At 37.7% G+C, this 27,934-nt stretch overlaps 1 protein-coding gene across 1 annotated transcript in view; it reads left to right on the top strand.

The window, feature by feature from the left end:
* The window catches only part of LOC124172015 (zinc finger protein 665-like), a 62,117-nt gene that overhangs the window by 7,970 nt on the left and 26,213 nt on the right, over window positions 1-27,934 (top strand). The window contains exons 3-4 of the mRNA XM_046551415.1: window positions 576-743; window positions 24,268-24,369. Coding sequence (XP_046407371.1) covers window positions 576-743; window positions 24,268-24,369 — 270 coding nt within the window. The remainder of the gene's footprint in view (window positions 1-575; window positions 744-24,267; window positions 24,370-27,934) is intronic.

The following is a 27,934-nucleotide window of genomic DNA, read 5'->3' as shown; positions in this document are numbered from 1 at the left end:
TGCCTTACTTGAAGAATGGATTCTCGTATTCCATTTTGGCACAAATGCGTAAAAACTCTATAACAGTATACAAATAAAACCGGAGTTCGATCATCCACAACGGTCCGCCATATTTAGTAGCTCCCTTAAACAAGGGCGAAGGGCGACTAAGAACCGGCTACTAAGATAGTAGCATACTAGGCTTAGTAGCCCTTACTAACGATCTATGAATACCATTTTGCTAGTATGCTACTACTTAGAACGCTACTTGGGCGTTAGTAGCTTACTAAGGAAACTATGAATACGGCCGTAAGAAAATAATAGGAAACCACCCTATTATTTTCTGGCTTCCATGGCCCCAAGGATGTTATAATACAGCCACTATATGAACTCATTATACCAAGAATCTTCCTGTGTAATTTCGTTTCAGCAGCTATGTAGCTTTTGAGTGATAAATTAACAGACATGTGGACACCACTTTTTTTTATGCAATAGCTTAGATGACACATTAAAAATCCTGTTTCAAGATTAGGAGTATCCTTCAATTTTTGACGCTGAAAGAGGAGAGTTGTTTATCACTGTTACTTTCTCCACAGAGTTTCAAAGAAGAGGAGGCAGCTGATGACAATTTGGGATCTCCAGCTGAGACAACTGACAGCATTAGAGATGAGATACAAGGCACCTCACATCTCACTTGCTCAGTCAAAACAACTGAAATATACATTCCTGTGTCAGACTCCCATCAACCTGGAGCAAATTTGTTGGTAAGTTTTACTCTCATTGACAATGAAACCCGAGTTAAATATCCTTAATTTTTAGGTATTTTCTACGTTGCATGACGAAATTGCTTCTGCCCAGCGTAACTGGATGCATTTCCACAGGAAGTCACCCTCACTCGAGTGACCATCAGTTGTATGTCATGAGACAAAAAGCTTAACCACTCTAATCTATATGCATATAACTCAATCTTAGCTATATAACACCACTAATCCTCTGTGAGAAATGTTAACGGTGGACAATCTCAATTCCCTTTGCAAGCCTATAGCCTTCACACTATCAACTACGTTGATGACCATGGATGTGAAACAGCTCCCAGTTTTGTCAGTCTATGATGCAGAACGTGCCTAGAATATGCTTCTCTCTTGGCACTAAATTTAACAGGGTTCCCACTCAACCGTGAAAACCTTAAAACCGTGAATATCCCGTGAATTCCGTCTACCGTGAAAAAACCTGGAAATAGCCGTGAATTTCGTCATAAAACCTTAATAACCTCTCACACTTGATTGTAGATCTATGATTGACTGATCAAAAGAAAAATTGATATGTCGATCACGTTTCAAGGTCAGTAACTCGCAGACACAGCCCACCCATTTATGTGCACACGTATGCAGTAAACCTCGATCTGTCGTTTTTCAGGGGGATGGATGAAAAAAACGATGAATGCGGGAAATTGATTGATGCGGGAATGTTTGTCCGGGTTGCCTATGTCCCACCAAACGCTGGATTTTTGCGAATTATGATATTCATTAATGGATTCAAACAAGATTTTAGCTGATTATGGGAATATTATTACTTTATCGAAACGCTTGGGTCATATTGTTGATTCGACATATCTCTCTTTCAAATATCCTAAAGGAACAAGCCGCATCGCTAAAAAATGTTTGCACTCCACTTGGAATTTTCGCTGCTATTATGCATTTCTGTCTGATGTAAAAATTCTTATCCATCAAATGCCATTTCAAGTATACGTATTTACGAGAGAAATGTGCGTGTTATGCCTCAAACAACTGATTTCGCCGTCGCAGTGATTGGTTATGAGATGGATCAAGAAGGCCAAAAATAGTTTATTATTTCAAATGTTCCTTTCTCGCAATTAAATTTTTTATATGATTGAGGCAATGTGGCGTTAATCGTCAGCGGCATGCCCACCTGATCCTCGGCTTCATCCCACTTCTTGTTTTCACCAGGGATCTGGCTCTACCCCCACCCCTGCCATAATGTGCTACTGGACATACCGAGGCGTTCTGCAATATTCACGTAATTCTAGCCCGGATTCTTTTCTTCATCATCAATTATTTACAGTCCACCTTTTAAAGTTCTCACTTGTGTGTGGAAAATTATTCGATGGGACCGCGATCTTCAAACGATCAATGCGGGAAAACGATACTTCGGGGAACGATAGATGCGGGAAAAAATTACATTGTCTTTATGGAACTTAATTTGGGACCAGAAGCGGCGAATGATGAATGCGGGAAAACGATCAATGCGGGAACGATAAATTGGGGTTCCGCTGTATTCGGAGTGCAATTATTGGTCAGTGTGTCATGACGAGACACAGACCTTAAGCCTGTGATTGGAAGACCGGTAGCTAAAATGTTCATTAATCGTGGAAAAAAATGACTTCCCCGCCACCCTCAACCTTTAGCCGGCTCAAAATTTTGGCAAATATTGGTGACGTCAATAGAACACTTTCATTGCTAAGTTGGCATTTCCGGTGTCTATCGCGTTTGTTAAATTTTATAGTAGTTAAAAGTGCGACCGGTTATTGTTACGTGATCAATATTTCTTCCTAAAATGGCTCACCAAAAGATCGTGAATTTGGTGAAATTTAGACCGTGAAAACCTGGAAATAACCGTGAATTATGTAATTTAGTTTGAGTGGGAACCATGTTTAATTAACATGACATTTTTTAGGAACATATCTATAGTCTTGAGTGAAGGATGCATGTAATAGGTACAGTGGGATTCAAAAGTATTGCAACAAATGGAGCGGCGCTACTTTCGCCGCAGTTTGGAAATCGAGATTCCGCATTTTCTATTATACCAGTGGGAGGGAAATTTGAACCGCATTCCCACCTCCCGTAATATTTTTATAACAACATCGTTAAAGGGAAATGTATGCGGGATATGTGCAATGTTTAATACCACATAATTTATGCAGCTCCTGCTAGACAATACATCTACGTCCAGAACATCAATTTACCTTCTCTCGTAAGTTGGCTGATCCGTCCAAGTATATTGTCTTACAATTCACGCTGAAGCTTTTCGATCAGCGATAGCGAACATAACATACATATAAAATATACAATAAATATATATATATGAAACACTGCTGTCATTTTAAAATTTTGAATAGAGAAAATTCTCTTTTTGCTTTCTGCGGATATCATGATTGTTTTTACCGAAATATCAGTGCACCAATAATATGGAAAATATTTCAATCAGGTAAACCGCTCCATCAAGTCCTTTTTCGTATTACCCGAATATTCTATCGTTTTCAATAATATGTAGACACTCAGGAGACCCGCTTAATTGATGGGGCCGGGTCGGAGTAAACTTGGAAGGTTGGCACGTGAAGCAACCTGCATTCGTTGCCTTTACGGCGAGCCGACGAGGACGGACACGGACGCGACTGAGCAACTGAACCTGGAGTCAGGCTCCAGGAGCAAGTGCCCAATCGAAATTAAGATTGGTGGATGGAATGTATTGTGGTAATTCGCGTCCCCACAGGCATTGGGTTGTCTGTGTGTTTTCTTTCGGTTTCCACGGCAAGGTTTTTCCTATCTTTGGATTCATATTTGGACTCACCGTTTACCTCTTATCACTACGTGGCTCCGTGGCCGAGTGGGTGCATACTATGTTCTGTAATATCGTGAGAGTCCTGCAAAAGATCGAGTCGGACATGATCATACTATTTTTCATTTTTTAAAAGATGTATTCTTAATGTCAACATAATCTATGCAGGTGGCTGAAGAAAAAATCAGCAATGAATTTTTAGATGAATAAAGGTATTAAATTAATGACTCTAATTTGATATTAGTGACGGGTAGAAAAAAATTAGTATTTTAACTCTTTTACTTAAATATCCAACGACTGTAAGTACTTTTCATATAATACCGAATGAATATTATTCATTTTTCTAACTTTTAAATAACATTTAAGTTATCATACCGAAATATAGATATCTATTGGGAAATCTATTGCCCTTGCCTTCGGATTTCATTCCTGGCAACTTAAGAGAAACACCACGGCTGGCTCATTTATCCCACCTACATGCATCAGATCTAATCACAGATGAGCATTATTAATAAGTTTGAAGATATGGATACATCAATTTTGACCATTAGCGTATTATATTAACAGTATATCTTCATCATTTTAATACACCTACTATTATTGCTATTAATACCCATTGAGCCGCCTTAATAGGCGAACGGCGGGAAGTATTGGAACACCAGCCGCTTCCATATAAAAATGCCTTTAACGCACGTGTGAAAAACGAATTCTCACACCTATCCGTTCCGCAAAATACCTCTCTTAATTTGTTGTTTCTGTCGGACCTGGAAATGTAGTGGCGTTCTAATATCATGTTCTCCGTGTCACTGTTAAAGATATCCATTCTCATTTGCTCAAGCAATATAAGCTTCGCTCTTAGTATCCGGGTCTCGTGCAGCTGCTAACCTAATGCACTAAACATACATGTAAAGCTTCCTGAACACCCTTGGCAGTTTTTGACTAATCTCACAGCTTTCCTTTGTGTTTTATTAAGTTAAACAATTAAGTCTTTCTACACGGCATCCCATATCCTCATTGCACATTTAAGATATGGTCGGACGATTGCGTAAAAGAACCTCTCTTTTCATTTATCGTCCGAAAATCTTCTCTCAATACGCTTGACGAATGCTAACTTCTTCAGAGCTCTTAAAAAATATTTTTTTGTGTGTTCCAAGCAATAGGTTCGAAGACATTGTAACTCCAAGATACTTAACTTCATTTGTTGCCTTTTCGTTTACCCCAAAAAATGCCCGAAATTAAATATTCCATTTTGGTGTTACAGATGACTCTATTCCAATTTTTAAGGCTAAAAAATATACCGTGGTCACATATACCGTCTATGATATCGATTTGTTTTATCAACTTAGGACGGCTTGCTGATTAATGATCTAATTTTTATTTCCTCTAGCGAGCTTGTCAACTACTTGTGCAAGTGAGTGATTTCTTAGTGCCTTTACTAAGATTTCGGATATTTATATATTCCTTGATTTAGGGTTTAGTGTAAGAATCCAAAATTATAGGTATGGGATTGAAAAAGTAAATGTAGATACTTGATTTCCTAATTGGAAAATAATATTATTTCGTTGATTAATTGAGCACTAAAAAGTATCTAATTTAATATAAGTTAAGGCGCTCTGTATTTTAACTTCGCTGTCGCTTACATCCTTCGTCAGTTGATTCTCTGTTCCTATGACCATGTCTGCGTCCTGAAATATATACTCCATTTTAGCACTCTTGTTTATAACGCTATGACAATAAATTGCGACAAAGTTAATGTCATATTTTTTGCCTTTCGGTTGGTTCTTTTGTTCGCTAATGTGTATAAATGAGTATATCACTCTGAAAGTTCTAATTAATTTAGATATAATCGCTTTCTGTGGAGTAGGCACTTTGGAATTATCGTTATTTACTGGGAATCACTTCTCCTAAATTTACTTCATGTGATGTAAGGATTTTCGCAATGTGGACTACTTCGGAGGCTACATTTAGTTAGATGGCTTTAATCATTTAAAAGTTCACTACTGAATTTTTCTTGAGTCACCTGGGTAGATTATGTTGATATTAAGAATACATCTTTTAAAAAATGAAAAATAGTATGATCCTTCGCAGGACACTCAAAAAATTACAGAACATAGTATACACCCACTCGGCCGCGGAGCCACGTACTGATGAGAGGTAAACAGTGAGTCCAAATATGAATCCAAAGATAGGAGAAACCTCGCCACGGAGACCGAAAGAAAACACACAGACAGCCCAACGCCTATGGGGACGCGAATTACCACAATACATTCCATCCGCCAATCTTAATTTCGATTGGGCACTTGCTCCTGGAGTCTGACTCCAGGTTCAGTTGCTCAGTCGCGTCCGTGTCCGTCCTCGTCAGCTCGCCGCGAAGGCAATGGATGCAGGTTGCTTCATGTGCCAAACTTCCAAGTTTACTCCGACCCGGCCCCATCAATTAAGTGGGTCTCGTGTGTGTCTACATATTATTGATAACGATAGAATATTCGGGTAATACGAAAAAGGACTTGATGGAGCGGTTTACCTGACTGAAATATTTTCCAAATTATTAGTGCACTGATATTTCGGTAAAAACGTACATGATATCTGCGGAAAGCAAAAAGAGAATTTTCTTTATTCAATAAGTTAATATGAGTTAAAGTGGAAAACAATGTCACTGTTATACTATGTAACTGAAAAAAATTGATCCGCAGAGGATCGAACTGCTGAATTGGGATTGCTGCCATGGTAAGTCTTCACCTTAACCACTAGTCCATCTCACATGTTGACTCCATTGTGGATTCATTACGAGCCTTGTCAGGCAAGGAATGAACCAGTCTTCTAGTGTCACTGAATCAAGCTGATTTTAAATACTCACTGGCAATATTTACTGTGATATTGCAGCGGATATTTTATATGTATGTTATGTTCGCTATCGCTGATCGAAAAGCTTCAGTGTTAATTGTAAGACAATATACTTGGACGGATCAGCCAACTTACAAGAGAAGGTAAATTGATGTTCTGGACGTAGATGTATTGCTAGCAGGAGCTGCATAAATTATGTGGTATTAAACATTGCACATATCCCGCATACATTTCCCTTTAACGATGTTGTTATAAAAATATTACGGGAGGTGGGAATGCGGTTCAAATTTCCCTCCCACTGGTACAATAGAAAATGCGGAAACTCGATTTCCAAACTGCGGCAAAAGTAGCGCCACTCCATTTGTTGCAATACTTTTGAATCCGACTGTACAAATATTTATGTGGTAAGAATTTAGTCTTCAATGGCATGTCGTGATTTGTTAATTAGAAATAAAAAGGTCACCAGTGCATACATTGTTTAGTAACTGACTTTAGGGGAATATTTTATTGTGGAATTCTTCAAATTCCATCTATCTAGAAATAGGTACACAGACAATGAGGATATTACTGCACTCCATTGCAAATATTGAGAAAATACTTATCTCTCTGCTCCTATTGTCATGATGTGGATATTTTTGAAAACCATTTACATATAATGCACTCATCATCTTCATCATTGGTCAATAATCCTAAGGTTGGTTTCATGCATATCTCCACTTAATTCTCGTATCATCTAATCTTTTCCCTATAATGCACTATAAATGACATTATAAATCTAGCTTCTACAGGATGGAATATTTGAATATTTTGGTAAGTTTTATTATCATCTGCAGTGAAACCTGAGTTAAATGACCCTAAGTTGTTGACATTTACTAGGTAGTATTAGGAAAGTAGCTTTGCCTATTGTAAATTAATGTATTTCTACAGAAAGTCACCCTCTCTTTTGTGACTTGGGGACCAGATGCCATGAGGTGAAAAATGAAGGACAGCACCAAATTAAATAAGCGATAAGAGGAAAAGTAGGCCAATTGAAAAATAATGACAAATTTATAATTTGGAACAATAAAATTAATTTGCGGTATGATTTTATATATTTTTCTGTGGATCTAATTTCCCTAAGCAATTTATGTATTTTTATAAGCTAGCTATTAACACATTCAATTTGGATGCGATTTTCATGAAAGTCATAAGAATCGGTCCATAAAATAAGAAAGGAAAAGAGGGAGTTTTCCAGAACATACCTTTGGTACAAACTATGGTACTAAACTAAGGGTAAACTATGGTAACTTTGGTACTATTTACACCCTACTAAAAAAATAAGGCGAAGAAGAGTAGGACATTTGAAAATTACGACAATTTCATAATTTAGAGTAATAAAAATTAATTAGCACTATGATTTTGTGTGGACTTAATTTTTTAAAGCAATTTTTGTATCTTTAACAACTCTTAATGAATTTTTACTTAGGCTACATTTTCTTAATTTCTCTCAGCAGTCCACTGGGATTTAATCAGAGATAACACACTATCTTCATTTGTATTGTTCCTTGGTATGCTGAAGAAATATTCGGAATGGCTATTAAAGGATTTACTATATTGACTTACTAATAGCGATAATAATAATAATAACAATAATAATAATAACAATAATATTAAATAATTAAATTAGAAAAACAACAACTACACCCTAAATCATCTGTTATACATGGATGACTTGAAGCTGTACGGGAACACGCCCATGCAGTTACAAAAACTGCTAACCATAACTAACAATTTTACTAAAGCCGTCAGAATGGAATTCGGTATAGACAAATGCAAATCCATTCATCTACAGAGGGGAAAACTAACAGCCACAGATGGTTATACCCTCGATGAAAACACTTTAATAGAAAACCTGAAAGAAACCGAAAGTTACCGATATCTAGGCATTGCCCAACTAATGGGCATACCCCATACACAGTTAAAAGACAACATAAAGAAAGAACTTAGCAGCAGAATAGAAAATATCCTGAAAACGGAACTTCACGGGCGGAATAAAGTAAAAGCCATCAATACTTTTGCAATACCAATCCTTCTCTATACCTTTGGAATTATCAAATGGACCTTGACCGATCTTAATGAAATAAACAGAATTGTGAGAACCCTTCTTACAAAACACCGTTTACACCACCCAAAGAGCTCCACAGAAAGAGTAATACTTCCCACACATGAAGGAGGACTTGGTATTCTTGATGCTGTACAGCTTCACTATAAGCAAATTGCTGATCTAAGACAATACTTCTATGGCAAAGGAGTCAAATGCAAACTTTTCGAAATAGTATGTAAAACAGACACTCACTACACACCACTACATCTAAGCAACCGTGAACTAGACATCCCGAATCAAACTACAGAACAACTAATCAATCAATGGAAAAGTAAAGAGCTTCATGGGCACCATCCTCATCAGTTAAACATGCCACACATAGATAAAGAGGCTTCAAATATATGGTTGAAACAAGGGAATATATATGGGGAAACAATCGGATTTATGAGGGCCATTCAAGATCGCATAATATTGACGAGGAACTACAGAAAGTTCATATTAAAAGAAAACATAAACAGCGATCAGTGCAGAAGATGCAAGAAGCAATCTGAAACAATAGAGCATATTATGGGAAGTTGCACGGCTCTAGCAGCAAATGAATATACCAGTAGACATGACAATGTAGCTAAAATCATGCACCAAGAACTGGCAAGAAAAAATAGAATCCTGGACACCAATGAACCATACTACAAATACCATCCACCTGATGTTTTGGAAAACAATGAGTGCAAACTATACTGGAATGCAGAAATAAAAACTGACCGAGCAATTAAAAACAATAGACCGGACATAGTTATAATAGACAAAATAAAACGGCACACTACCCTCATAGACGTGACAATTCCCTTAAACCATAATGTACAGAAAGCACAATCCACCAAAATTAACAAATATGCAGAACTAGCAGCAGAGATCAAAGCCTTATGGAAGATGCAGTCAGTAGATATATGCCCAATAGTGATAACAACAACAGGAATCACACCGGGCGAAGTTCTACACCAGCTAAAAAAGCTAAACTTGGAGAAAACTCTACCAAAAATACAAAAGTCAGTCATCCTGGACACCTGTCATATTGTCCGACGGTTCCTTTCAATAGAATAATTACGGAAGTAATAACAAAACACAGCTGAACTTGACTTGGTCCGTTCACTGTGAAAAATCCTTGTAAGATAGCAAGAGGGAAAAATGAAAATAATATTTATTAACTTCATTGGGATAATACATCCATGAGTTTCGTCAAGTTAATACAGCATAAAATGCTAACATATAATGAAATATGATACAGACGAGCTATACAAACACACAGCTATCAGTGGGATTGAGGTCATAGGTTATTACACAACACCAGTTAAAAACTCATTTAGATTGTAGTAGCTCTTTTCAATTAGCATATTTTGCAGTTTGGCTTTGAATTGGATTGATGAGGAAATGGAACGGATGGTGATAGGAATCTTATTGTACACAGTGGCAATGGAGTGGTGTGGACCTTTTAAACAGACTCTGTAGGAGTATTGGAGGGTGTGTATGTTGTTTTTGGAGCGTGTGTTGTGATTGTGTAGGCTGGCGTTAACAGGGAAAAGATGAGGATTATTTCGAAAAGTGGTCTGCCTGGTGTGATGAATTGCTAGAACACATGTGAGAATGTGTGGATGTAAAATGGCAAAATAGCCCCTGTTCTAATTTTGTCCATGCACTCGTGCAATTCCGCGCCATTTTAGAAATAAATGCAGTTCTAACCTGCGCAATTCCGTGCCCACTGTAAAACGGCCTTATCAAAGATATTGGGTTTTTGCAATCTTGCATCACTTGGATTTTTTCACCATTGTGCCTTGTCAACTATATTGATGCCCATAGATGTAAAACAGCCCCCAGAAAAATCAGTCTATGATCCAGAATATGGTAATAAGGTGGTTTCCTATTATTTTTTATTGCCTAAACCGAAAGGTTATTACTCCTAGAGTACGAATTTCACACTTTTAGATTCTTAAATGACGACATCTATTTTTTGTGATTAAATGAAAAGTGAAAATTTTCTCAAGCGCGTGAAAATGCGACGGCTAAGTAAGAATGCTGGGAAAAGTCTGTGTGACATCGTTCTGGTTCCCGCTGCCGCAAGTGAGGTGACCTTTGGGCGAGGCTTTGAGAGCTGATACAACGCAGGATGCTGGCAGGTAGCAGAGTACCCTGCTAGTTGGTAGCACTTGGCTTAAATATGGATTATTAATACCTTACCAAATGAAGGAAAGTTTCCGACCTTAGGCAGTTTTAATAGGTGATTGTTAAGGCATGTTTCCCTGAGTTCTGTGCCTCATGCATGAATTGGTAATCTCAGACGATGTAAAACTCCTATCTACTTGTATAGAAACTAGGTCCCTGTGACTTCACGTGGAGTGGCATCGCATGGGTGCCAATCTGGCCTTTTTCAAATGAGGATAAAATTGACCATTACCATTCATCTAAACCGGTATTTCTAAAACCAAATAATTTATATATTATGATTACACTAATGGTGGGTAACGAATCGCAATCAATGCCTTCCGTTTTCTTTGATGAAGGAAACTACCCTATTCTACTGCCTGGAATATGATTCTTCCCTGTCACTAGATTTCCTTAACATGAGATTTTTTAGAAACATATCTGTAGTTTTAGGTGAGGAATACCTGTAATCAGTGAAGGGGGAGTTTAGGTGAGGAATAGCTGTAATTAGCGAAGGGGGAGTTTATGGGTTATGTAATGCCCCCAGAGCTCAGAAAATTTTTTAAGTTTAAACCTTACTTAATTGGATTAATGTTACTTACAGAATAGAAAAAATTTCCCTCAGAAAGCCGTAAAACTTATCATTTTGAACCATTTATCTTAAATTTTTTTGGGGAGGGCCCCCACACCTCCAGCTTACCCTAGCAGGTATTCCATGCCTCCACACCCCCCAGTTTTTATTAGTTGTGCCTCAACACATTCCGTGCTGACCGTATTTCAGAGAAAATGCCCTGTGGCTGACTTTTTGGCAAAAATTTGTATTTTTCTATTATTATTTTAACGACGTGATCTTATGATTTGTGATTCTGGGCATATGTTTTCAACTTTTTTTCTAAAAGTAACCCTTCATTTGTTGAAAAATTTGAAATTAAAATTTTCTAAGTATCCTGTCAAACTTGTGATACCTTCCCTTGACACACCTATATGCTTCCGATATTTCTTAGCTCATTGTCACTACTGTAGCGAAAACCCATTCAGACTTTATCACTTTTTGGAAAAAACTAATAAAAATATTAATGCAACTAATATTAATTTTTTATATCTGGAAATGATACATTTAAATAGAATTTTAAATATTTTATGGCACTTTACAGTATTACCAATATTTTCTGCAAAAGTGTTGTTCCCTATAATGGAAAATGCGACTGAACAATATTATATCTTCTGGAAAAGATTTTATAATGATATACATTGGCTTATAAGTGAAAAGAAAAATTTGTATAGACAAAGAATTATTGTAATGAAACATTTTGTTTTACAAATCAGAAATTGATTAGCTTACGGAGGATAATTTTTCATTTACTAATTACTCTGCTTCAAATAAAATCATTTTTAAATAGAAACATTTAAATTGTAAATATTAAAGGTATGCATTAAAAAAAACTATTTTCCCGCTAGGTAAATAATTTTCTGCATAACAAATTCTAGTGATACTTCTGGAAACACTCAAGACACAATCGAGGCTCAGCCAGGCAGGTGGGGCAGTAATATAATGTGTCCTGGCGGACATTCTTCTTGAAGCACTGCCTACATCTCTTCTGCTATCGTCTTTTGTCTTTTGTGTTTTTCATATAATCGGGGTAATGTCCTGATAAGCCTTGGTTTTGGATGAGGAGGGCTAGGATGACTATCTCCTCAAAGGGGTCAAAGGTACAGATATTGTCATGACAGATTCTATAATTGGAATTTGAAAGTCAAAGAGAGGAATTTTCCAAAACTTTTCTGTGAATAAGAAATAACGGTTCAGTAACAATAAGTTCAGTAGGTGGGTCCCCAATTTTTAGTACCATTTGATGGGTTTCCTTTCAATGGGAAAGTAAGACATAATTTGATCCTAATGATCGATGCCACAATTGTAATTGCTGTATTCAACCACCGTCTGAGGCTTTCTTGGTGTTCACCCTCATTTTTTTGTGGATTCAATCATTTTTTTTGCACTGAATTCAGCGCTGATCATCCGCATTTCCCTCTTATCATTCCACCTTAGGATACAGTTTTCATCCACAAGAAAGGCCTCCACTAACTCACCTTTCTTTAATTCCTAGGAGAGCATAACAGGAAGAATACCTTTCTTGCCTCTCCACAGTGTCCCCATCGCTTTAGTTTTTCCATTTGGATGGAATCTAGAACTGGCCACACTGTTATAAAATTTATCCATATAAAAGGATGGGCCGCAGTCAAAATCATCTACATCATCATCTTCTACAAATGCCCTTTTCCAGACACTTCTGAGTTGGAAGATGCTTGGTATGCGAAGGCTTGCAGTGCCAAACCCTTTGCTTCCGTCAACATATACAACTTTATCTGTAGTGCTTTCCCCTCATATATTCACTATATTCCAGCCTAGCTCTTCATGGAACCATAGACTCTTCAAACTGAGGTCACATGTGGGGGTCACTACTTTGTCCATTGTTTCCTTGAATGCATCTATAACGGGGCTAATTTTGAATAATCAGTCGGTCAGAAGAGTGTTAGAGTTGGAGAACGTAGATAGGTTCTCATTGATTTAAAGGGCTTGGAGAATTGACATGAATTGATCACGCGACTTCTCTCTCCTGAGGCAATACAAGTCAAAGAAAGGATGAGCTTTTCAATAATTGGAGATAGGGGAAAATTTGATAATTCTTACATGAAAAGTAAGGGAAAGAAGTGGGGAAATTCTTCTATGGTTTAATATTTCCGTCAAGTAATTTTCCTTCAGGACACGCATTGCCCATTTTATATCCTCGGGCCAGATCAGTTTCTCTGAGTTTGGCAGCATGAGATTGGGTTCGGGGAAGTTAATCTTTTAGGCATTTTTTTGTTGGGGAGGATGCCAAATAAAATGCTTGCAAGGATTTAGAATATTATGGAAAAAATCAAGTAATGAGTCTCTGATACAAATGTTGGTGAACGTAAGGATGGGGAAGTCTAGCTATTGTGCATGAAATGTAAATAGTAAAAAATTAATTGCAATGTGGAACCAGGACTTCACTGAAGTTATTGTAAAATTTTTGCAAATATGGTTATTATTTCAAGCGTTACAGCAAATAAACATAGTGATAAAAACAAATGTTGCCATGATGAAATCATAGCAAATGAAATTCACTGGAAAACTTTAAAGGTATAATAAAGGAAGCATTTATTATTTATTGTAAGGATTAAATTACACATACCTGGAGTATATCCGAAATTAGGCAACCAATCAAGCAATTTACCACGATAGCGTTAATTGTCAATAAAAATAAAAATAACTACAAGGGAAAAATATTTCCATTCCTTCTCGTAAAACCAATTAAATAAACACATGTTAATCATTCCATGCAAAGTAGGCCGGCCCTTATTTTTCAGAATTGCAAAAAGTTATGTTTTCCTGGTCTCAAAATGATCCAAATGAAGTTCATATTCACATGTTAAAATTTGGTTACTTTAAAAAAATGGCAACCCGTGCCCCAAGGGCCCTAAGTACTAAGGACCCTCAATTGAGTTTTTTGGGGTTGAAAAAGTGCTATTCTTATGTAAAACGTAAAAGTAAAATCCTTTAGGTCAAAATTTCTGTTTGTTTTATCCTATCTCTAAGCGTTTAGGAGATATTGTCCGTCGTAATGCAATCCCCCCAAGGGCGCCACCCTGCACCGCGGCACCGCTGAGGTACGGCCCGCACCACTTACTGCAGACTTCCCCTCAACCCCCTCCCCTCCCTCGGCAAAGACTTTGCTCACACTGGCAAGATCTAGCCTCTGAAGAAATGTGCTTACCTTAGAAATAATTTAATATCCATAACAATACTTCCAAACCAAGAGATCAATTTATTTTCACTCTGTCTATGAATTTTGGTACATTAACCAAAATAAAATACATTTTCATTGTATTTCTAATTCTTCTGACACTGTTAGGTGCGGAGAGCCACACATTTTCCTTTCTTCTTGAATATATTGAAATCTATTCCACCAATAACTGCATTTCGTTCTCCTCTTTATTTGCGTAAGAACTTTATTTCTTCAGCACAAGCACATTTATGCGAGAGAATAACTGCAGTTTCCTCCTCGTGCGTCAAAAAATTCAGTGGTGCCGCACCTTCAAGTTTTGTTACGAAAGATTCTCTTCTCTTCATCTCCACTGTAGTTCGTGCTCTCTTTATGTCGTTGCATGTTCATCCATTCTGTGCGTCATTTTTCTAACTTTTCAATCGCCTTATTTTCCGTAACAACAGGAATTCTAGTTTTATACAATGGATGAGACGCACTTCTCAAGGTTTTTCTCGCACTTAGTCTTACAAATTTCGAACCCATTAGGTGATAGAGAAAACACATAGTACTTCTCTCACTGTCGGTAAATTTGAGCCGAGTATTTCTTCACTTTCTTTTCCAACCAGTTCAATGCCTGGATTTAGTCTTGACTACATGCCTTTCCTTGTTGGTCTATTCTTAAAATGAACGTCACGTTCATGATTAAGTATTTATTTCACTACTTTTTCCTTACATCCTATAAACTTTGCACCTTCTATCCTTTGCACACTATACACAAGAACTATCTCTCCACAGTGATCTACATCGGTGAACTGGCTACCTCGTTTCGTCTTCTTTGAATATTTCTATCTACTGTTGGAGCCCTCGAAGCCCTGCTCATTCCCTTCATTCCTTTATAATTCATTGACACAATTGTATCACAAGCTCATAATATTTTTTACATAAAGAGCACTTTGGAACAAAGCATGCTGGAATGGTTCGCGGCCGTATGGCGGCAAAAAATCAAGGTTGAAGGGGTCGGTAACCCGTACATAGGACAGCGTTGAAGGGTTAAAATTGACATTATAGGCTTTAACAACATTAATCATGACACAAGAGGAACAACCTATTCAATACTGCACCACTAGCATGTAAATCTTGTCATCATGAGCAAAGTCTTTGCCGAGGGAGGGGAGGGGGTTGAGGGGAAGTCTGTAGTAAGTGGTGCAGGCCGTACCTCAGCGGTGCCGCGGTGCAGGGTGGCGCCCTTGGGGGGATTGCATTACGACGGACAATGTCTCCTAAACGCTTAGAGATAGGATAAAACAAACAGAAATTTTGACCTAAAGGATTTTACTTTTACGTTTTACATAAGAATAGCACTTTTTCAACCCCAAAAATCTCAATTGAGGGTCCTCAGCACTTAGGGCCCTTGGGGCACGGGTTGCCGTTATTTTAAAGTAACCAAATTTTAACATGTGAATATAAACCTCATTTCGATCATTTTGAGACCAGGAAAACATAACTTTTCGCAATTCTGAAAAATAAGGGCCGGCTAATGCGAAGTCATAGAGAAAGATAAAATACTTTGTAATAAAGTATCTTACCTATCCTCGTCAACTGTTAAAGGATCTCTTTTTATTTCGCTTTGAATATTTGTAAAAGTTTTTTTTTTAAGCATAAGAACAATTGTGAGAAATTATTCCTTTTTTCTGTATTATAAAAGGAAAGTAGTAATGAATTGGATTGTAAAAACCCACCACCAAAGACATACTTGCAGAGCAAAACCAAGTAAAATAGAAAAACACAGAAGAAAATTAAAAAAAAAATTTTCTGAGTTTTCCGCACGGCAAAGAGGCAAAGAGTGGTGACTGACCCTCTCCCATACCATAACACCGGTGGCTGGCGCTCAGGGCGGAATATAATGCAAAAGGGAATCATGACGTAACCCTTAGGTCATCAGCCAATCGGTAGCGACTGCCATGACGTAGACGTAACATCATGAGCACGGAATGTGTTAACCCCCCCTAGCCTTAATTCCTAGCTGTGCCCCTGCCTGTAATAGGTACAAATTTTTGATGAAAATAATATTTTTTCCATGGCATGTCCTGATTTGCTTATAAGGAGAAAAAAATTGAGTAATTGTTTATAAATTGTTTAATAACTGACTCTAGGCGACAACGTCATGATAGACTTCTTGAAATTAAAAAAAAAATTCACAGATAATGAGGATTTTACTGCACTCCATTGCAAATATTGAGAAAACACTGATCTCTGCACCTATTGTTGTGCTGTGGACATTTTTTAATAAAACATATTATGCACTATGAATGACAATATAAATTAAGCTTCTACGGGATAGAATAGAGTCTCCTTTATGTTGTCCCTCTGACTATTATGCTGTTTTCACTCTCCATTGGTAGCATCCAAGCCGCATTCTCATTACCTGAGTAAGGATTAACACATTCAATGCGGGCCCAATTCTCATGAATGTCGTCAGATTCAGCCGATAAAATGAGAAAGAAAAATAGAGAGTAGTTTTCGTGCCATAACTTCCGTTGAAATGGTGTTATTTTCAAGCGGCGCACATGGTTCGAAAGAAGGAAGCTTGCTGAAGGCCATACACACAATTAGAAGACTTAGAAGTATCACTTATGGAGGCGGAGAAAGGACCCTGTCCGAACGGCAGAGCTTGTCAATAGGGTAGTTACCTAATATTTTTTTATTGCCTAAAACGAAAGATTAGTACTCCTGGAGTACGCATTTCATGCTCTTAGATTTTTTGAATGACAGTATCTATTTTTCACGATTAAACTAAAAGTGAAAATTTTCAAGTGCACGAAAACGCAACGGCTAAGTAGGAATGCTGGGAAACGTTTGTGTGACGTATTTCTGGTTCCAGCTGTCAGCATGTGAGGTGACCTTTGGGCGAGGCTTTGAGAGCCGCTACGATGCAGGCTACTAGCAGGTAGCAGAGTACCCTGCTAGCAGGTGGTGCTTGGCTTAAATAAGGATTATTAATACGTTATCAAACGAAGGAAACCTTCCGACCATAGGCTTATTTAATAGGCGATTATTAAGACATGTTTCCCTGAGCTCTGTTCCTCATGCATGCATTGGTAATCTCAGACGATGAAAAACTCCTATCCTCTCGTATAGAAACTAGGTCCCTGTGACGTCTCGTGGAGTGGAATCGCATGGGCACCAATCTGGCCTTTTTCAAATGAGGTTAAAATATTGCCATTTGTCTAAACTTGGATTTCTAAAACCAAATAATTTGTATATATTGTGAGTGCACTAATGGTGGGTAACGAATCGCAATCAGTGCCATTTGTTTTCGCTGATGAAGGAAACTACCCTATTGACATGCTCCCTATCTTGGCTTGGATGGGTCCACGTCAATGCATGCTGAATGTGTTAAAGTAATTACAAACCCCCCCCCAATCCAGAGATCAGAGAAATGTTTAAGTTTAACCAATTTTACTTAATTGGATTGATATTACTAATAGAATTGTGCAAGGATGAATAAAATATCCCTCAGAAAGTCGTAAAACTCACCATTTTGAATCATTTATCATAAAATTCCGCAATTTACTAATATCATACCTTTCGCTTATCCTGGTGGGTATTCCATACCCCCACACAACCCGGTATTAGTTCCACTTAAACCCCCCCCAGCCTTAATTCCTAGCTGCACCCCTGTACAGCAAAACATGTTGATAATTTTCCTAACATTTGTGTTCTATAGATTGAACTCTTTCATATTTTTTCTATTTTTTTTTCTGACTATTATGTGTCTATTATCATCACTGAAAACAGACCGTTTGGTCGATGCACCCCATGTATGTAGTCACGGCAGAACTCGGAGTGAAACTGATAATAGCTGGTATTATACGTAAACCATAATCCTCTATTTTAGTAATGTATACTTTAATTACAAAATATAATTTATTTTATTTTATGGCGGAATTCTAGAATACTTTATGCTCTAATGGGTTAAATCAGCTATTTCAAGCAGTAAGCACCCTTAATCATACCGTATTTGCCCGTGAAACTCGAATCAATTTGTCCGTCAGTGACACAAGTGGCGACTTCTGTAAACACATTTAAATGTGCAGTAGGTGACAACACATTAAGAGGCTGCCTTGAGGATCCTCACGGGGAAAATGAAAGATTCTGGAGAAAGTTCCTTCCGTCACGTCATCCGCCTTAATTCCTGGCTGCGTCCCTGTTGTCAGCCATTTCATAATAATTTGTATATTGCGAGTACACTAATGGTGGGTAAGGAATCGCAATCAATGCATATCGTTACCTTTGATGAAGGAAACTACCCTATTGATGTCCTCCGTATCTCAGCTTGGACAGGGCCACGTCAATTCATTCAGGGTCATTCCATTTCAAATCAACCAGGCCATGACACCCACCGACTCGGATTTTCATGAAACTAACCGTGGTCTTACATTTTTGTATGATTAGAAATTGTGTGCAATTTTAGCCTCCAATTGTCAATTGTTAATGAAATATGAGCAATTGAAATTTGGGCGTGACCCCTAAAGTGCCGCAACGTGCAACACATGGTGATTTTTATTTTCATCCATAACTCCATTCCTGTGAGATGAAAAGCCATGATTTTTTTTCTAATGCTAAGTGATCCATAATGATCCCACTATTATCATTAAATATTCACTGCATGAAGTAATTCAGCTGCAAAAAAATAAAGTTTACAAAAAAATCTCCCTTGCACTATTTTTCATTATCAGCATCCACAGGGAAAGGCCATGCGAGTACAGACTCCAGGTTTAGTTTAAAATAATCACTAATGTATGAGCAAAGATCCTGATGAAAAAAAATCGTGAGTCCGGCGTTCCTTTTAGTAAAAAAGAAATACTCGTTCATGTTCACGGGAAAAAAATGGCTCTTTTTCAAGGCACCTAGAAATTAAACAATTTAGAGGAGATATAAGCTAATACTCATGATTAAACAATATTGGATCATGCATTATCTCACTATAGTGTATGCTACTGGTTCTTAGAGTAGGAAACACAAAGGCAATCATGTGAATGTACTCCCCCACTTACTGCAAATTTCGTGCTATCAGAACTATTCGAGCAGAGGGAGTTTTAATTAAAAAAATGCATGATCCATTGTACACTATTACATTCTACATATCTTTTAATCTGTGTCCAAAGACCAAATACATTTCATATCCAGATGTATTGACATCACAGGAATGTACATTATCAAATGTCAAAGGGAACCGTCATCAAATCATTTGAATTGAGAAATTTCTCAGGTACTTCATCCTAATGCTTATTTTCAATGTTTCATTTAGTCATTCTATATCATTGGAAATTTAGGCAAAAACAGTAAAATTAAATTAATGACCTTACCAATTGATTTGAAAGTGAGCCTTCTCTTTTACTGAGCCTTTTGGCTGACCACATTCTAAGATGTCTCATTGTTTTTCATGATGTCTAAATATTTTTTTTTAATGTTGTCCACTTCCTCCTTCAAGAAGTAGTATGACCTCCTAGAGCTTGTGGTTGCATGAGAATTAAGCACACACAATAAGTGCCCTTGTGGCACACAGCAAGCATCATATCTCCCTGGCCAAGAGAATGAAAGTGAGGGCCCTTTAGGTGTCATGAATTTAACTGAAATATCACCATCTTCATGGTTGAGAGCTTTCATTGCTCAAATGTACCACTGCTTGCTATAAATACACATTGCACATGAACCAACTGCCAAATTATCAGGGAAATCCACTGTTTCAGAACAAAAATCAAATATAATGCTGTACTCATCATCCAGGCCAGTGAACTTTGCAGCGACTTTTCTATCTGATAAAGACACAAAATGATGGAAATTTCTTGTTCCGACTGGAATTGTTTTTGCCTTGGTGGATCTTTCAAGAAGTTTACTACGTGACCAAGCCACATCACTAAACTTAATGTAATGGATTTTGATGTTTTTCATATTATCTCTACAGAATTCATGCATCCCGGAGCTATTTGTTATTTGCTGTGCCATTCGTTTAATGGTACCACCTACACCATCACAAGAGGACTCTCCATGGCTTGTGGAAAAATAGACCGGGTTGCATTCATTCCATAGTCACTATAATAATGGCACAAATTTAGAAAAGACTTGCAGTTTTTATATTGCCCAGCACATCCATCTGTGAAGTACTGAACCTCTTGGATCATAGGCGAAGTTCTCTTTAAAAAATTTATCAGGTGACGTTGCACTTCCATAACCAAGGCCACATTATACTTTAGGTCATCAGATATGAAACAATGAGATAAGGTAGTGAGTGCACCATCTTTCTTCTGGTAATCAAGCAAGGGTGTATGATGCATGATAGATTGGTCCATTGATATTTTTAACTTCATCTTGAATAAAAAATGAAAATTTTTCACTAAATTCCATTGCGATAACTGCCTTTTCATGACTGAGGGTTTCTCATTTAAAAAAAACGAGGATTGTTCTTAGGTGACGTAATAATGTGGTATAATTTATTCATTTTGAGGCATAGAATGTCCAAGAGTTCATCAATGGATGATATATACAACTGAAGTGCTGTTCTATCTGTGGAAACCCACTGCCTATACATATTTCACTGTATCAGAAGGGTCATATTCACAAAATTTAGAAATGATGATATCCTTTACCCTGGAAGGATCTGGACAGTAAAAACATTTTCTGAGCATACAATCTGCATTGTTTTTGTCACATATGATGATAGCGATCAACTTCTTATGTTTCCTTCAATTGCAAGGCACTAATTAGCAGTTTCACATTTTCATGTATGACACAAACACAAACTGAATGAGTCCTAGAAGCACCAGCCATCACACACCATTTTGGCTGAACTGAACAAAATTTGGAGAACCCAATTTTTTCTTGTGGATATTGCTATTTGAAGAGCACATAAAGTTTCTTGAGGTTATATAAAATCAACCTCTTCTCCATATACCTACTCATTCTTACTCACATTGACTTTATCTTTGACTCCAGGAATCTGTCTAGGATTCTTGTCAAGCTGGTAAAAATTTTTCTCCGGCTCTTCTGTGGAGTTTAGACATAGTTTCCCAGCACATGGTGATGGCATAGCAGGAATTCCCTTCTCACCAAGTAATTTTTTTGACTGTCTCACAGTGTAGTCTGAAACGTGAAATTCACTAATAATCCTTTTCCTAGACCAGGATAAAGGGGCCATGGTCAACATTTGAATTTTACCCTGCCAACTAACTTTTGGCAATTGATCTTAATTTTAGTCAGCAGGCCATCGAAGTTGGCTGCCTTTCGCTTGATGAGTTGACTGTCGCTCTCATCTTCATTAATACTTATATTTTTCAGGGATGGATTCACTAATTTCAATACACCAGACACTTTAGAAACAAGGTAATGCTTAGCCTGTGTTATCTTTCCTTTTCCATACGAGTGTCTACTGTGAAAAGACAAAGAATGTAATTTCAAAGGAGAGCAGTCTAAAGCCTCCAAGCTGCAGTTGGCTTCTTCTTATTTTTTATCACTTTCCACCACAGACTTAACTGATGTAAGTTCTCTCTCGCTTTCCTCACTGCCATTGGAAACAACTTCACGTTTACAAATTGTGGAAATCCTCTTGTCACACCTACAGCAAAATTTTTCTCCAGGCTTCACCAGGATGCCCGCTGCTCTCATAGACTCAGACTTTTTTTAGAGGTATGGTCCTCCCAGGACCTTTATGTATGGCAAAGGGGTACAGCAATTAAGCTGATAACACTCGCATTTCTTTAAGTAGCAATGAAGATGATGAGAGCACACAAGTCAATGTAATCTAAGGTTTCAGGCGAGATGGAGTGGAAACGTGACATAATGTAGAAGACTGCTTCTTCATTATTATCACACAAGTCAACAGTGATGAAATAGGAATATTGCACAGCAGGGCAATTGATTCTCTGTCCACTTCTGGTAGTTCCTTGAAATAAAAGTTTGGGTTCTTTTTGTGACATTCAGAATTGTGTTCTTTGCCAACACTGCACAATGCTATCTCTGACATGGCATGACAGACCTCAATGTGAAAAACAGATGTTACAATTTAAGACTAGCTATCAGTCACACTAACATGAGTTACTTAGTCTGAAATTCAACCAGGATATCACTAAGACAGCACCATATGAATGAGAAATTAATTAACTTCACGTAGACTGAAATTGGAAAACTTTCTGATGGCTCTATTCTGGCTTTACATTTTATACAATACTATTCAGTTACCCATTACTCATGGAAGATAGAGCTTAATAGGAATAGTCCTGAAAGCACGAAATTAGCAGTACGTTGGGGAGTACATTCACATGATTGCCTTTGTGTTTCCTACTCTAAGAACCAGTAGCATACACTATAGTGAGATAATGCATGATCCAATATTGTTTAATCATGAGTATTAGCTTATATCTCCTCTAAATTGTTTAATTTCTAGGTGCCTTGAAAAAGAGCCATTTTTTTCCCGTGAACATGAACGAGTATTTCTTTTTTACTAAAAGGAACGCCGGACTCACGATTTTTTTTCATCAGGATCTTTGCTCATACATTAGTGATTATTTTAAACTAAACCTGGAGTCTGTACTCGCATGGCCTTTCCCTGTGGATGCTGATAATGAAAAATAGTGCAAGGGAGATTTTTTTGTAAACTTTATTTTTTTGCAGCTGAATTACTTCATGCAGTGAATATTTAATGATAATAGTGGGATCATTATGGATCACTTAGCATTAGAAAAAAAATCATGGCTTTTCATCTCACAGGAATGGAGTTATGGATGAAAATAAAAATCACCATGTGTTGCACGTTGCGGCACTTGAGGGGTCACGCCCGAATTTCAATTGCTCATATTTCATTAACAATTGACAATTGGTGGTTAAAATTGTACGCAATTTCTAATCATACAAAAATGTAAGACCACGGTAAGTTTCATGAAAATCCGAGTCGGTGGGTGTCATTTGGTCAAAATATTGGTTGATTTGACATGGAATAACCCTTCAACTAACAGAATAGTGTAAGGAATAATAAAATATCCCTCAGAAAGCCATAAAACTCACCATTTTGAATCATTTATCTTAAAATTCCTCAATTTATTAATCTTGCATCTACCGCTTATCCTGGTGGGTGTTCCATACCCCACAAGCCCCGGTATTAGTTGCACCTAAACCCCTCCCCCCTGCCTTAATTCCTAGCTGTGCCCCTGATGTCAGCCTTTTCATTAGCTGCTGTGTTTTTAGGGTGTAAGGCACACAAGCCTTAGGAGCTGTTTAGTTAGAAAAAAAGGTCATATGTAGGCTTGATAATGCACATGTAGGGCAAGATCAGTTTATGCTGGGGCTGATGATGTTCCAAGGGTCAGCTGACCCTGCAATGTCGATGAAATGACCCTTATTCTTAATAAATATGAAAAAATGATGATAACAGCTTCATCTTTATTGATTGATGGAATTCAGGACTTTGAAGTCCTCTCCCACAATCTAGCTGAGGGCATGCAAATATTCCAAGGCCTGGATGCTTGAAGGCCACCAATTTGGGATTCCAACCTGTAACCTCTGAGTTGGAAGGTGTAGAATTTACCCTCTTTACTGTGGCTAGCACATTGAGAAGCATTCCACACCAAGTTGTGCAGAGTTAACTGGTCATGTCAGCCATTTCATTTTAGGTTGTCACTAAAATCTTGTGCAAACATGATTTCAGCCAGCTTGAGTGGTCTCGGGAGGTTTTATTGTTATTTTTTATAAACATTTACATTATTATTGTTTTGCGTTTATTAATTGACACTCAGCATTATCTTCTAGTGTACTGTGAAAGAGGAGAACGAGGTTTGTCCTGCGACGTACACACCAGATCCAGCTGGAAATCCAAGCGATGCCATAGACCCATTGGCAACGGATGATTTGGTGAGTGTCCTTTTTCTTTGTTTAGCACAATTCTGCTATGACACATATTCAGGAATATCCACCATGAAATATTCCAATATCAATTACCATAATAACAATACCTTTTCCTGGTCAGTGATGATTTTCGGGTTCCTCAGCCGCATTGGTTGTTTTTGGATGACAACAGTTTCGGGAGCCATCCTGCTCTCGTATTCAGGTCGAAGGTGAATTAAAAGATGGGAGCAGGATGGCTCCCGAAACTGTTGTCATCCAAAAACAACCAACGCGGCTGAGGAACCCGGAAATCATCACTGACCATGAGCAACGCCAAGGAAACCTACGCCAGAATACCTTTTCCCTTACTTTATCAAATGTGAATTAATAAGCTTGAGATGTGTCATGAGTCTTCATTAGAACTTTCATGGTTAATCATCATGTTAGTTATAGAAAAGCTTCTGGGCTATGTTTCCATGCAAATTTTTGGGTGGCCCTATTGTTTTCTGACCGATTCTGGCTGCTTTTTCAAAGGATATTGTGGGAATCATAGTCCCAATTTTTTTTAAACTAACATAGAGATGTGTGGTTCTTGAAGAAATTGTTCAAAATGAATGGTTCATTGTTCTGAACAGAATGGGGGCATACAGCTGCTCTGATCACTCACCTTTGCTCACTGAGCAATTGAGGGCTCTGATATTATGGTATTTCCCATTTATGTGAGTATAGAAACACCATGCTCATTTCCAATCGCCACAAAACAGAAGGAAGGATCATCATCATAAGTCTTAAGATTTGTTTTTGTTTGATTGGCAACTGATAAATTGGTGAGTGTTCTATTACTGTATTTAGCACAGTTTTTCAATGATGCAAAATCAGTCCTCCATTGAATATTCCAATTAATAATTGCCAGAAAACAAAACCTTTGCTCTAACTTTATCAAATCTGAATAAGTAAAATTTAGATGTGTTATAATTCTTCCTTAGAATTTACATGGATACTCGTCATGTTAGTTAACCCTTACAAGATGGTGGAGTTCTCTCCCTAGCATGACTGCTGGATTGAGCCTCAAAGAGACTCTTCCATACCCTCCCTATGGAGCATTCTTGCTGGTCATTCGTTAATAAGGGGTCTTGCAGACCTTTTTCCACCCTTCTTAACAGGGACTACACATTATCTCGGACTCCGAGGGTAATTGGCCTCTCTCCTTTAGGGGTTTATAACCTTACCAGCGGCATTGGTATGCAGTCAGTGATGATTTGTTTGTATAAATTAGCTTTATAGAAAATTTTTGCTTGCAAGTGAATTGCAGACTTTGAATTGAATTCCTCATTTTATTAGGAGAATCGTCAAATTTTGAACGAAGCACGACCGTCAATATTAATGCATTTAATGCGGAAACAATTTCCATGTTAATGTTTATGCTGAAATTGAGATATAAGTTAATATTTGTGGTAGAATTTTGTGTAAAAATTTTATATGCTGCTCCAAATGAAAATAATTCAATTCTTATGTTACATTTTTTGAGAGAGGAACAAATATTTATCTCGAAAACTGACTGAATGAACAATAGGGTAGTTTCCCTCATCAAAGAAAATAACTTGACTTGACTTTGTGTTTATTTAACCAGGCAATGAAAGGCATTGATTGCGATTCGTTACCCACCATTAGTGTATTCATAATATACTAATTATTCGGTTTTAGAAATACCGGTTAAGACAAATGGCAAGGGTCAATTTTATCCTCATTTGAAAAAGGCCAGATTGGCACCCACGCGATGCCACTCCACGTGACGTCACAGGGACCTAGTTTCTATACAAGGAGATAGAAGTTTTACATCCTTTGAGGTTACCAATGCATGCATGAGGCACAGAGCTCAGGGAAATATTTCTTAAAAATCACCTATTAAAACTGGCTATAGTCGGTAAGTTTTCCTCGTTTGATAAGGTATTAATAATCCTTATTTAAGCCAAGGGCTACCAGCTAGCATGGTCCTCTGCTACCTAATAGCATCCTGCGTCGTATCAGGGCTCAGAGCCTCGCGACAAGGTCACCTCCTTGCGGCAGCGGGAACCAGAATGACGTCACACTGAGTTTTCCCGGCATTCATACTTACCTGTCGTGTTTTCGCGTGCTTGAAATTTTTCACTTTACATTTAATCGCGAAAAATAGATATTGTCATTTAAAAATCTAAAAGCGTGAAATACGTACTCCAGGAGTAATATAATCTTTCGATTTAGGCAATAAAAAAATAATAGGAAACCACCCTATTGAATGATTGAGGTCACTTACCGCAAAAAGGGGTAATATAAGATGAGGGGTGTGGGTATGTAATTGCCCTGGATTTCGATAATACGGCCTTGTGTGGTCAGGAAACTAAGACTTCACGAGCTTCCGACCGTCACAAAAGGGAGAGAGTAAGGAAGCATATATTTTTGCCGTTGGTTTGCCTGCTTTGGAAAAAATCTCCAACAAAAATTTGCATCTTTTGTCTCCCATATCAAGAAACATTCTGACGCATATTTTTGTAGTTAATAGGGAGAGGTTTAAAGGAAGGCTTCAGGGCCGTACAAATTTTCAAGCTGCCCCCCTACATTTCCAAACCGGTTCTGATCACTTTTTCAACGGAGATCAAGGGACTGAAATTCCCAAAAGTTTTAATTTCTCATCAAGATAGAGGTGTCTCTAGGGCTCACACTCAATGGTGAAAACCTTTAAAACCGTGAATCATCTGTGAATTTTGTCACAAAACCTTAAAAATCTCTCAAACTTGATTTTAGAATGATGATTGATGGATCAAAGGAATAAATCAAAATGTCCATCATATTTTAGCGTCAGTTTGGTGCAGACACTGCCCACGAATTTATCTGCACACGTATATTCAAAGCGCAATTATTGTATCCATGTATAACGATGACACATAGACGTTAAGCCTGTACCAAAGCTGGAAGACTGGTAACCAAAGTGTTAATGAACACTCGCGAAAATTAATTTCCCTGGCACCTAGGTCCCCCTATTTTCCCACTCACAACCTTTAGCCGGAGCTGAATTTTGCTATCGATAGGTGATGTCGTGAGGGATAGACACTTTCATTTCATTTTTCTGCATTATAAAATGGAATTAGTACTGAAATAGATTGTTAAAACTCACCCCCAAAGACGTACTTGCAGAGCAAAACCGGGTAAAATAGAAAAACACAGAAAAAATTGGAAAAAAAATTTTTCCGGACTTTTCTGTGTGGCAAACAGGCGAAGAGCAGTGGCTGACCCTCTCCCATACCATAACACCGGCGGCTGGTGCTCAGGGCAGAATAGAACGCAAATGGGAATCATTACGTAATCCTTAGGTCATCAGCCACTCTGTAGCGACTGCCGTGACGTAGATGTTACGTCATGAGCACGGAACGTGTTAACCCCCCTAGCCTTAATTCCTAACTGTGCCCCTGCCTGTAATAGGTACACATTTTTGATGAAAATAATTTTTTTTCCATGGCATGGCAAAATGTTATTAATTAATTAATTAATTAATGACTAATCATTAATTTCCCTGGCACCTAGGTCCCTCTATTTTGCCGCTCACAACCCTTAGCCA

Source organism: Ischnura elegans, assembly GCF_921293095.1.
Source record: "Ischnura elegans chromosome 13 unlocalized genomic scaffold, ioIscEleg1.1 SUPER_13_unloc_1, whole genome shotgun sequence".
Classification (NCBI taxonomy): domain Eukaryota; kingdom Metazoa; phylum Arthropoda; class Insecta; order Odonata; family Coenagrionidae; genus Ischnura; species Ischnura elegans.
The sequence above is the reverse complement of the archived record's forward strand: the minus strand, read 5'-3'. Positions and strand labels throughout refer to the sequence as shown.